The following is a 13,406-nucleotide window of genomic DNA, read 5'->3' as shown; positions in this document are numbered from 1 at the left end:
CTCTCTCTCTCTCTCTCTCTCTTTTATTTGAACATCAATATATATATAAACTATAGGTCTAAATGGTCACTTTGCCTCGTTCCCTAAAAAGACCTAAAAGATCTTAAAGATTACTATATACAGTGATAAAAATTAAAATTTACATTTATAATTGTAAAATTATCTACAATGCTTAGATACTAAAAAAAAAAAAAAGAAAGATACGGTGGCACATAGTGGGTAAGTGTTCATGTCACTAGCAGCACCATCAGAGTTGGAAGGGCCGCCCTCCACTTTGGGCCACCAGCTTTATCTGCGCTGTTGACATTTGCTGAACAGTTGGTGTGGCCGAGGTGAAGGTGTTCCACAGGCGGGGAGTCCTTGCAGGATAGGTCCTGAGGTGCTGATTAGACTGTGACCTTGGTACGTCCACAAATTGATCGGTGGTGGACACCGTCCTCGTGTCCCTCCCGGCAGCTCGCTGTGGTAGCTTCAGTCTGGTCAGGTGTGGCACATCCTGTACCTGGGCCTTGTGGAGCACCACAAGCGTTCCGATATCCCGCCGGTGTTCCAGGGAGTCCAGAGGAGCCAGGTCCTGTGATGGCGTCTGGAGGTGGTTGCCCCCCACCAGCCACATGACTCTCCGTTTAACTTTGTCCAGCTTCCTCATATGCGTGGGTGCACTAGACATCTATTACAGGGCAGCGTACTCCAGGTAAGGCCTAACCTGTGCCTTATACAGCAGGAGTATTTCTCTGCTGCCGAGGAAGGACACTACCCTGCACAGGGTGGAAATGCGGAGGGAAGCCTGTCGAGCGATGGTCTGGAGGTGCAGGCCGAAGCGTAGTTCCCGGTCCACGTCCACTCTGAGGATCCTGATGTGGTCCTCAACAGGCAGTGCCGTGCCTCCGAACAACATGCACCCTTCCAGTTCATGGGGGGCGGCTGTAGATCGGGAATCTACTATCGCCTGCGTCTTGTTGGGGGCAAAGTTAACCTGCCATCGCTCCCCCGACTCCTTTATCATGTTGAGTTTATGACTAAACTCAACAACCACTTGCCGGCTGTCCTGTCGTCTGTAGTAGTGGGAGAGTGTGCAGTTGTCAGCAGAGGCAGATATACCTGGCAAGAGTTGCAGCAGGTACTCCACGTACAGGTTCCGTAGGATAGTGCCCAGTACGGAGACCTGTGGAACCGATGCACGCACCGGCAGGGCAGGCGATGCCTAACCATTCACGAAAACGTGAAGAGTCCTGTCCTAGAGGTAATCAACAGGTGTACTAGGTTGCCCTGAATGCCCTTGGCACGCAGCTTCTCCAGCAGGCCAGCGTGCCACACCCCATCAAAGGTTCCTGCTATATCCAAGGCGACTACCAGGATGTCCAGAGTATCGTCGAGGGCATCTTGCCAGTCTCAGGAGAGGAGTAGGAGGAGATGGACCGTCCAGCTCTGAATCCGAACTGCTGGTTCGAGAGGGGACTTTTATTATCCAGGTGGCTACATATTTCCACTACCACAATCCTCTCGAACACCTTGCCCACCACAGACAGTAGGGAGATTGGCCTGCAGTTGCCTGGATCAGACTTGGCGTTCCTCTTTTGGACTGGCACCACGTGTGCCTCCTCCCACACCGAGGGTCAAGTGTTTTCTTCCAGGCATGCCGTGCTGACCTCTGAAAGCGGCCCGGTCAGTTCACTTGCGCAATGCTTCAGGGTTCCATGGGCTGACGTCGTCTGACCCTGTGGCCTTTCTTAAGCTGACTTCTCTCAGCAGGTGTTCCACCTTCTCCCTCATTCTCTCTCTCTCTCTCTCTCTCTCTCTCTCTCTCTCTCTCTCTCTCTCTCTCTCTCTCTCTCTCTCTCTCTCTCTCTCTCTCTCTCTCTCTCTCTCTCTCTCTCTCTCTCTCTCTCTCTCTCTCTCTCTCTCTCTCTCTCTCTCTCTCTCTCTCTCTCTCTCTCTCTCTCTCTCTTTATTTAAACAAATTTACATCAGGCGTAAAACAACATTTTTATTTTTGTGCTACTGTTTAAAAAGCCTACACATAAATATGAAAAAGAAAAAAATATACACAAAAAGCTAACTTATCCTACTATATACACAAATCATCAACACAGCACTAGTGTGGGAGTTTGTGTTTTTTGCCACCTGTGAACAGCCACTTTCACTTGTTGGAGTGGCATTGTCTGTGTACCACTCGTGGCTGTCGTGAACAAGTTCCACAGTCTGTAGATTCTGGGTGTGTAAGAGCGCTGGTGCTTCCTCGAGTAAGATCGAGGCACATACTCCAGCATGTCACTGGAGGTGGTGGTCCTGGACTCCCTCTGGACCGCTCGTGGTGGAAGCTTTAGCGAGCTGAAATGAAGAACCTCCAGCACCCGGGCCTTGTGCTGGACCACCAGCGCCGACACGTTCCGCCGATGCTCCAGAGACGTGACTCCGGTCTGCTCTTCCTGCTGCTGTCCGTCCATCCCTACCAGCCGCAGGGCACGCCTTTGCACGGCATCCAGTATCTGCAAGTGGGTGTACTCCATGCAAGGCCGTATCTATGCCTTGTACAGTGTAAGGATGCCCCAGGGGTCGAGGTTTCCCGCCATCCGACGCAGGGCAGAGACCTGTAGGGAGGCCTGGTGGGCAACAGTAACAACATGGCGGTCGAAGTGCAGGGCACAGTCCACTGTCACTCCCAGCATCTTGACGTGTTCCTGGAGGGGAAATGTCTGGCCTCCAAAACACAGATGGCCTGAGATGGCCGGGGAGGCAGCTGGGGACCGTGAGATGACCATGGCCTACGTCTGCTCTGGAGCGAAGCCGATTTGCCACGTCTCTCCACACTCCGCCACCAGCCTGAGCTGCCTGTTTAGCTCTCTGACGACTCACTGACTGTCGGAGCGGCAGTAGGAGCGGGAGAGACTGCAGTCGTCGGCGTATGCAAGCAGAGTCGGTATTTGCCGCAGGAGGTCATCGATGTTTATGTTCCACAGGATCGGTCCCAACACTGAACCCTGTGGAACCGATGCCTGTATAGGTGACAGCTGGGATGCCTTCCCACTGACTACCCGGAGTGTTCTCCCCTGGAGGTAGTCCTCGAGCAGCGCAAAAAGGTCTCCCTGGATACCCTTGGCGCAAAGCTTTTTCACAAGCCCCGCTTGCCAGACCCTATATCAAAGGCCACAACAATGTCCAAGTTCACCACAAGAGTATCCAGGCCTTCGTCCAGGGCATCCTGCCAGCCTTGGGAGAGGAGGATAAGGAGGTCCGCTGTTGAGCGGCCAGGCCGGAAGCCGAACTGCTTGTCTGAGAGGAGATGGTGCTCACCCAGGTGATGACAGATGACACCTGCCACCACCTGTTCCAGCAACTTGCCCACCACGGAGAACAGCGAGATGGGTCTGTAGTTTCTGGGCTCAGACTCTGAGTTCTTCTTGTGTGCTGGTACAACCCGCGCTTCCTTCCATATAGAGGACCACCTGTGCTACATCAGGCAGGACCTGAAAACGTTGGTGAGAGGATCTAACAGCCCACTGGCACAGCGTTCGAGGAGCTGCGGGCTGACGTCGTCCAGGCTGGTGGCTTTGTTCTCCACTTCCTTCATCAGTCACTCCACCTGTCCAGGTGTCACCTGAACATCGGTGACGTTGCGGTCTGTTTGCTGAGGGAGGTGAGGTGGACGTCTACCCGAGTCAGTGACTGACATCTTTGCCAAAAAAATCAGCGAGTAGAGAAGCCTTGTCCTCACTACTGGTGGCTGTTGTCCCGTCCGGCCTGGTTAGTGGAGGAACAGCATCACAGTGGCCTGTTCCTTGCTACTCCTTGACCCGCCTCCACTAGGTCTTGCGGCCAACTCCTGAGCCACAGAACTTTCGCCTCAGGTCCTCTCGCTGCTGCCGTCTCGCCCACCTGCAGGTAGCTGTCACCCGCCTATACGTCGCACGATGTTGGGCCCAGTTGCAATGAGTCGGACGACGCTTGTACCTCACTCAGGCTGTGTGTTTGGCCTCCGCGGCCGCTCGGCATCGATAACCGAACCAGGCCTGGCGAGTTACCTCCTGCTAGGGACGTGCTGCTGCTGGAGGACAAGGAGTTTGGTGGTGAGGGCACGGGCCTTTTCCTCCGAATTACTTATCAGTCCCAGTCCGTGCGAACGATGGCGTGTCTCAGGGATGCCCATTCAGCCTGCTCCCACAGCTAGATAGTGCGCGGGGCAGCGGTCTCCCTCGCCATGCTTAGCTTGGCACTTACCAGCGTGGTGGTCGGAGGTGCCCACCGTCCCCAGTTGATAGCAGAGGATACTGGAGTCAGGGAGGTCTGTCAGCACAGGGTCCAGCGATACTCCCCTCTCATGTATAGGGAATGACACGTGGCTCGTCAGACAATGCACCATCAGGAGGCTGTTGAAGGCATCCTGCTCCAGGTGGAAGTTCAGATCCCCCAGAATCATAACGTGGGAACACTTGTGCTGTTGTAGCATAGTGTCTAGTTTCCCCGTCAGGAAATCCAGCACTTGACGTCTTTGCCTGTCGGGGCGGTACATGACACACAGGAAAGTCCTATGGTGTCATTTAGCACCGCACTAAAGAATAGTGTCTCCATTCCTTGAGGCAACACGACGTCTATTTCTTGACTATGGAAGCCGTGTTTGAAGCAGGCAGCCACGCCACCGCCCACTTTATGCTCACGGTCCTTCCTCACCCACTTTGTGTAGCCCAGGATGTTGCCAAACGTCTGCTCCACCTCACCACTGAGCTAGGTTTCCGTGACGGCAACAATGTCCACGTGGTGTCGGAGGACAAAGTTGTGGGTGAGGTCACCAAGGTTGATGCGAAGACCCTTTATGTTGGCTGGTCGTTTGTTGTGCCCTGGCACTCTTTTGACCTTGTGCTACCTTGGTAGGGGAAGGCGCAGGAGGAGGCAGTTGACACCTGCCGAAACGATAATTACTCCCAGTGAGGTTTAAAGCACTGGATCAGGGGATGCTGTGAACTTACCATTGAACCCAGCTGTGACCTCAATCAACGTTTCCCTTTGTGTCTCACAACAGAAAGGGGCAGTCACAGCCTACCCTCTAAAGACAACTCTTCCTCCACACAAAACTACAAGCACCTAATAACACACACACCCTTCACTCAAAATTTCAAAATTATCATGGCGACTCCCACACCAGCCTCGGAGTCCCCATCTGGGGAGGGTACCACAAATGTCTCCAGGTCGGACTGCCCTTCTCACGACGACCCTAAGTGTCTTGACACCCCCCTGAACTTTCTCTTCATTAACTTCTGCAACATTCACGGTCTAAGATATGATTTTCAATCTGTAGAACACTACCTCTCCTCTTCTAAGCCTCATCTTCTTTTTCTTACTGAAACTCAGGTGTCTGAGGCAACTGACAGTAGCCCCTTTTCTGTTCCCTCCTACTTTCTCTATCCTCATTTTCGATCCAAAGCTGGATGTTGCATTTATGTGCGCAACGACTTAACCTGCTCTCGTGCCCACGCTCTTGAATCTTCCGAGTTTTCCATCATCTGGCTACGACTACAGAGTCAATCTCAAACTAAATTTTTCTGTGCTGTATACCTCTCAAGAGCGGTATGAGTGGAAACCCCCCGCCCCCAAACATGTGAAGCATACTCCATACATGGACGGATAAGGCCCTTGTACAGAGTTAGCAGCTGGGGGTGTTGAGAAAAACTGGCGGAAACGTCTCAGAACACCTAACTTCATAGAAGCTGTTTTAGCTAGAGATGAGATGTAAAATTTCCAGCTTAGATTATAAGAAAAGGACAGACTGAGAATGTTCAGTGTAGAAGAGGAGACCAGTTGAGTGTCATTGACGAAGAGCGAATAATTGTCTGGAAGGTTGTGTCGAGTTGACAGAGGGAGGAATTGAGTTTTTGAGGAATTGAACAATACTAAGTAGTAGTAGAAGAAGTAGTAGTGATGATAACCATGATGATGATGATGATGATGATGATGATGATGATGATGATGATGATAATAATAATAACAATAATTATAATAGTAGTAGTAGTAGTAGTAATAGTATTAGTAGTATAGTACTACTACTACTGCTACTACTACTACTACTACTACTACTACTACTACTACTACTACTACTACTACTACTACTACTACTACTACTGCTGCTGCTGCTGCTGCTGCTGCTGCTGCTGCTGCTGCTGCTGCTACTGCTGCTATTACTCTAGTTGTTATTATTATTATTATTATTATTATTATTACGAAGGTGTAGCAGCAGCAGCATTAGTAGTAGTAGTTGTAGCAGTAGTAGTAGTAGTAGTAGTAGTAGTAGTAGTAGTAGTAGTAGTACTATACTACTAATACTACTTCAGCCTCAACAAACAAGAATTTGTCGACGCCATTGCTCTGAGGTACGGCTGGCCGATGGAAGGACTCCCCAGTACTTGTGTGTGTGGCTCCCCCAATGACGTCAACCACACCATGACGTGCAAAAAGGGGGGATTCGTATGTATCAGGCACGATGAGGTGAGAGATCTGACCGCCAGCATGCTCAGGGAGGTGTGCCACGATGTCTCCACTGAACCAACCCTCCTGCCGCTAGACGGCGAGCACCTGCGCTACAGAACAGCCAACACCACCAACGAGGCTCGAGTCGACGTCAGTGCACGAGGGTTCTGGACAAGGGGACAGAAAGCATTCATGGACATACGGATCTTTGACCCGATGGCCGCCTGTCACCACGAACTCTCCCTGGAGGCAGCCCACCGCAAGAATGAGCAGGAGAAGATCCGAGCGTATGGGGAGAGAATCCAACACGTTGACCAGGGCAGCTTCACACCTCTGGTCTTCACCACATCTGGCGGGATGGGCTCCAAGGCTCAGTGCTTCTACTCAAGACTAGCCGACCTAATGGCAGAAAAGAAGCACCAGCCAAGGAGCCATGTCGTCGCATGGATGAGGTGCCGTCTCTCATTCTCCCTCCTCAGATCTGCCCTCCTGTGTCTCAGGGGGACAAGGCATTCCACTCCCATACCTCCAAGTAATGGAGCCCCTAATTGACACATCAATAAACATGGGGTGGAGGTATTATTAAGTAGTTGTAAAAAAAAAAAAAAAAAAAAAAAAAAAAAAAGTAGTAGTAGTAGTAGTAGTAGTAGTAGTACTACTACTACTACTACTACTACTACTACTACTACTACTACTACTGCTACTACTACTACTACTACTACTACTACTACTACTACTACTACTACCAATGTTGCTGCTACTGCTACTGCTGCCACTGTTGGTGCCTGTGCTGGTACCGCTGATTCTGGTGCTGCTGGTATCACTACTACTACCACTACTGCTACTGCTATTATTACTACTACTACTTCTACTACTACTACTACTATTACTACTACTACTACTACTACTTCTACTACTACTACTACTAGTAGTAGTAGTATTACTTTACATTTTCCCTTCTACATGTTCTTACTGCGTACTTCATGTAAATGCAAGAGGAAATTATCTTGCACTGTACTCCTGATTTTCAAAGTAATTAATGATTCTTCCGTCTCAGTGATCAATTGCATCACTAAGTACATTGTTCACAACAAGGAACACTTTCCGTGACTCTAAAGATAAACTGCTTGTCCAAACCCTTCTGTCCTCTTGCTGTCAGAGGTGCTGAGGTGCCTGTCCCCAACGAGATGTGGCCTTTCCTTCCATCTCGTGAAAGCCTTGTATGATGGTGGAAATAGGTAGAGATGTTTCATTCAGGATTGCGTGTAGGCTTCTTACACCTTTCCTTATTTTTTTTATTTATTTATTTTATTTTATTTTATTTATTTATTGATTTATTTATTTATTTATTTATTTATTTATATTTTTTATTTATTTATTTATTTATTTATTTATTTTTATTTTTTTTGTTCCTGTGTTCTTATATATTTCTTTATGGATTTTTACCATCTCTTCTGGGACTGCTTGAACTGTATTCGATGGAAAGCTTTAAGTCATTTTGACAGTATAGCTGATTTCATGTCTGATATGTAAATTTAAAAGTTTACCACCAACAGTATTTCCTCTTTATCTTCCTCCCCCTTTCCTCCATTCGAGCAAGATGGTATTTTCTTAATCTCCTTCGGATCCACGATTTTATTTTTCGTTCAGACTCTCACGAAATGTTCAACCTTTAATTATTATTCATTCCCTCCTCGTCTTCACCCTTTACCTTGATTATGTGACATGTCGAAATCCCTCATTCTAGTTTATGTTCTCTCTGGCCTCACTCATCATAAAGCTAACAATTCTCATGTATTCCCTTCTACTTTCCTAGAAGTAAAATCATGTTCACTCGCTGCTTTGTCAAACTTTTCCGTCACTCTATTTATGTCCTTTGCTTTTCCCTAACGTTCACTCTCAACCAGAAGAATACTACAGCTTTAATCTTTCAAATTACCGTCCTGCAGCTTTAATTCCTTGCCCTACTAAAGCTTTTTTGAACGTAACCTTAGAAGAGTGGTTTTGAAGTACTATCTGATGCCTTTTCGTTTATATACTAACCACCAGGAAGATAATTTCTCCACCCTCGAGCTTCCTTGCTTTCAACTAATCTACGATATTTCAATGTAACCCTTTCTGTTACTCTCAGTATTCCATAGGTTTTCAATAGAATCTCCCATAAGTGTTATATTTAATTTACTAATAAAATCTAGCATAAGTATTGAATTTAGTTTCTCAATTTTTTTCTTCGGGTTCCATCGCTTTCTCAGTAATTCTTATTAAAACACTGTCTCGGTGCTGCAGTAGATATTTCATGCTCTTGAGATAAACATGTTTGTAGAATTCAGAATCTCATCCATTTTCATTCAGATGACTCTACACTTTATTTGTCAATGTCTTTCGACCAGAATTCCTTGCAGCATATATTACATCCTTCCCAAATAAGTGCCACACAACACTAAACTTACGGTATTCTTCCTCACTGAGTCATATGAAAAAATTTTGGTACTTATGTTTCAAATCTCTCACCTTTTCGAGTAGGTAGACACTAACATCTATACCACGCTTTCTCTTTTTTGATGACATCTAACCGATCCTTTGCTTTACGCAGGCTATCCGTAGTTGTCTATCATTGAGAATATGCAGTATATGATGTTGTCTGCCTCATATGCAAAAATCAGCTTGGTGGAAATTAAAGCGGCGGCACGCGTGAAAATCCTCCCAACCTGCACCGCGGGTTGGAAAGGTTTAGTTCGTCCGCCAGCAGCGACTAAAATCCTGGGTGGTATTGTTCCTAGCATTACAGCGACCGAGCAGAAAGTTTGTTATAGAAGCTTAAACATGATTACGAAACTGTACAAAATAAAAGATAAAACTACAACTTGAAACACTTTTAATGATATTTGCAGGTTAGACGCAATTTTTTTTTTTATTTATTAGCTAATGTACTTTATTTTTATTTATATATTTATTTTTTTATGTTGTGGAAAAATCATAGAGTGTGAGCCTCTATCTGTTCATTCCGCACACAAAGCAGATACTGGCAGTAACTGGTACACATTCATCCCCGTGCAGCCGTTGCCTGCCGCACCAGGGCTCGGTCAGCGCCGTCTCCTTGAATTGTTTCCGATTCATCGAATGGAACACGCGAAGAGAGACGTGTTCCTCTAAATTTAATTCCCTTTTCGCCAGCCACGGCTGCGTCCATTGGCATGCCGGTGTGACGCTTCCTTCGCTTCTGCTTGACATCGTCGCACAAAGTCCCCAAAATGTTGGGAGGATTTCGTCCAGCATCCTGTACACTGTGCGGTGCAACAATTCACTCCCTTTCTCTAGCGCTGGCTCAGTATTGCGAGTTTATAGAGTATATGTGCCCCGAATAGGAACGTTGTATCCACGCTTCACCTCTAATCCAGCCATTTATAATTACCGTTGGCCTCTCAGTTCATCTTTTATACTTACATTCAGTTTCTCACATTGTTTTCACGGATAATGATATTCTGAGCTCGCTAATGCCATCCGTCCTTACTTTTACGATTCTTTCCTTATTCCATATCCTTATGGTCATATTTGTAATAAAAGAATCAACTAGTGTCTTCATTCCTTCCACTGGTAAGTGCTGGTGCAGTCTGCATTATACTCCTTCATTATACTTTATACTTAGTGCAGTCTGCATTATACTTATACTCCTTCACGAAAGAAATACCAAAACATGATAGGAATTTCTCGATCATGTGCTTTTTTTCATCATTCCACCTGGTTTCTCTCTTTTCTTTTCTTTTTTTTTTAAGTGTGCGTTTTATTCCTTTATTTTCTTGAGCACACGACATATTTTTTAACTTGCGTGTTAATTATTTTATGACTTACAATCGCACTTGTCTGAAAGCGATCTGCTGCGGCCATGAGACCTGACGGAACACCTGCCGCTGCCACATGCCGGGCGTTCAGTATCATCAAGGACGGTGGCCAGTCTCACCTTCCCGCCTAAACTATACAAGGGCACGTAGACTGCTTGTTGGATGCAACAAGAAAAATTTCAATATTCCTCGTTTGATAGCTTGGCTGAGGGTGGCGTGGGTCCGGGTGATAGGAGACAGGAAGCCCGATAGGGGTGGTTGAACACGCCTGGTGATGGGAGCCAATTTTTCAGTATTTGCGACTGCGGCAGGAAATCCAATATCTCAACATTTCTCACCCCCAAGAATGTAATTTTACATGCCTACGAGGTAGAAAAGGAAAACTGCCTCTTGCCGTCATCAAAGGGGAATTTCTTGGTCTATGAATTGCCACAACACCTTTAGCCTTTGTTGATATCTTGCATCCTATGTTTTCTAAATTTCTGTCTCACGCCTGTTGCAGGTGTTATGGCGGTGACGGCCTGCTTCAGGATGACTTGGTTAATTGTGTGTGTGTGTGTGTGTGTGTGTTGGTAGAGGGATAAGGAAGGATAAATGTAAGTAGATGTACGAGTATATGTATGACGATAGACTAGTTAGATAGGTATATTAATAAGCAGAGAGAGAGAGAGAGAGAGAGAGAGAGAGAGAGAGAGAGAGAGAGAGAGAGAGAGAGATTGCTAAATACACAAAAATGTTAATAACAAAAATGGACGATATGCAATATATATATATATATATATATATATATATATATATATATATATATATATATATATATATATATATATATATATATATATATATATATATATATATATATATATATATATATATATATACTGTATATATATATATATATATATATATATATATATATATATATATATATATATATATATATATATATATATATATATATATATATATATATATATATATTATTACGGCCCTCGTACCCGCCTTGCCAACCACTAATCTCTCCAACCAACCATCGGCTTCGATTACCGTCTTGACCACACCGTAGCGGTATCATAAAGACAAAGTTTTAGAAACATCTCTTGATTCACGTCTCGATCGAGCTAACCGAGCTGATGACTGATTTTCACCTCCACACCTCGTCAGTCTCACTCGCTTCTCACAGTTGGAACCATCCTCCCTCTTGCTGCCTGGATTCGGTAACATCGTTGTAAGTTAAAAGAAGACATGACGAAACACGAACGTACACTCACACTCTTCATTACGTACACGCCTGAGCTACTTATATTTGTGTTGTATTTTGGGTGTATATTTATTTTCCTTTATTGTTTATTATCTGGTACATGTTACATTAACTTTGTTGCTTATTAACTTGTATATGTTACGATAACTTATTGCTCATTAACTTGTGCATGTTTTGTCAACTTTGATTTCCCTTATTGCTCATTAGCTTGTACATGTTATGTTAACTGTACTACAACATACTTGAACTTAAGCGGGATCACTGTGTCCTAGATAAGTTGCACGCGCAATACCCACTTCAGGTAGTGGATACTTAGTTTAATAATGATTGTAAGTTTTATTTCATACTCGTTTCACTAGCTTATGCTACAGGAAAGAGTACAACACACCCCTAGTCAACCAACTTTTACCCGTGTTTGTGACATGTATTAGGGGCTTTATATATATATATATATATATACTCGTATATATATATATATATATATAGAGAGAGAGAGAGAGAGAGAGAGAGAGAGAGAGAGAGAGAGAGAGATTATTACGACCACAGGTTCTGCCCCTCTTATAGCTGCCACTAACTTGGCTAGTTTCCCTAGACTACCACCTATTTAGTCTAGTACAGGGCCCAACTACAGGTACACAGGGTCTTTCTGGTCTCCTGTAACCATTAAATATTTTGTCGCAACACCAGGTTCAGGCCCCCTCACAACTGCCACTACCTCGGGTCAACCTCCCTAAACTACCTACTGCGCAGTCTAATGCAGGGCCCACATTCACTTGCACAGGGTCTGTCTGGTCTCTTGTGGTGAATTAAAAAAAATGAGGTCGCCACCCCATCTTCACCCGAGTACAGAAAAAGGAATAACAATTGCCTCAACAGACACCGAACACACTTCATTTGCTAAGAAAGAATCGTACAACCAGTCTAGGAAGTACAGCTACGACAAGAGACAAACAACTATAAGGATTATAATGTTCTATAACCTACCACCCTCTCGAGACAAAAACCATCCATGCTTACAGAATATTATTTCCTCCTTTACAGTACCATTTGCAGCCTACAAGAAGATGGGCCATTACCACCCAGAAACGCTAAAACCCGAGAAGGGAGTAGACGAAGTAGAGTAGACTATACTATACGGTACAGCAGAAAAACTATGTCCCTCTGGGTCCAAAGCGCTCAATAGAACTCTAAATCCCAGTAACATTTGACAGCACAAGATGATAAACCAAACACAAGACAACAGACAGGGACGGTCAAAGGGACCAATTGTCACCGCAAGATAACTGGACATTCTGTCCATTATTAAACCAAGAAGAACTCTTATAAATTGTGTCTTTTACTCGCACAATTAACAATATCAAACCACTACCCACGACCTCCACGCTACCAACAATATCAAACTACTACCCGGTCCTCCAGAGCAGCCACCACCACACCAAGCCTCCTTATCTGATCCAGTAGTGGCAAGCATCATCAACAGAGGCAGCAAGTATCTCATCTCATCTCAACGGAGGTCAAGATCATCCGATACAGAGCAATTGGTGCAACACCCTACTCATATTCCTGACCGTATTGGAGATACGCCAAACATTCTTGACCTTTTCCTAGCCTTTAATCCTGCTTATGCTGTTACCCTCTCTTCTCCACTGGGCTCCTCCAGTCGCAATCTCATATCTGTATCTTGTCCTATTGCTCCAATCCCTCCTCAGGGTTCCCTAAAGCAGAGGTGCCTCTGGCGTTTTGCATCTGCTAACTGGGGGGTACCTGAGGAGGTATTATGCTGATTTTCCTTGGAATGACTACTGCTTCCGTGTCACAGACCCGGGTCTGTGTGCTGAGCGCATAAC

General features: G+C 45.5%; 1 protein-coding gene across 1 annotated transcript; it reads right to left on the bottom strand.

Moving 5' to 3' along the window:
* Window positions 1-2,852: 2,852 nt before the first annotated feature.
* LOC135104523 (uncharacterized) lies at window positions 2,853-3,673 on the bottom strand. Its single transcript, XM_064012096.1, has 3 exons — window positions 3,584-3,673; window positions 3,170-3,451; window positions 2,853-2,981 (listed from the first exon to the last, which is right to left on the bottom strand). Exons 1-3 carry the CDS (start codon window positions 3,671-3,673, stop codon window positions 2,853-2,855), a joined length of 501 nt encoding a protein of 166 aa, XP_063868166.1.
* Between the last annotated feature and the right edge of the window lie 9,733 nt (window positions 3,674-13,406).

The sequence above is a fragment of the Scylla paramamosain genome, chromosome 10, assembly GCF_035594125.1.
Source record: "Scylla paramamosain isolate STU-SP2022 chromosome 10, ASM3559412v1, whole genome shotgun sequence".
Lineage (NCBI taxonomy): Eukaryota > Metazoa > Arthropoda > Malacostraca > Decapoda > Portunidae > Scylla > Scylla paramamosain.
Note: the sequence above shows the minus strand (reverse complement) of the source record. Positions and strands in the feature narration are given on the sequence as shown.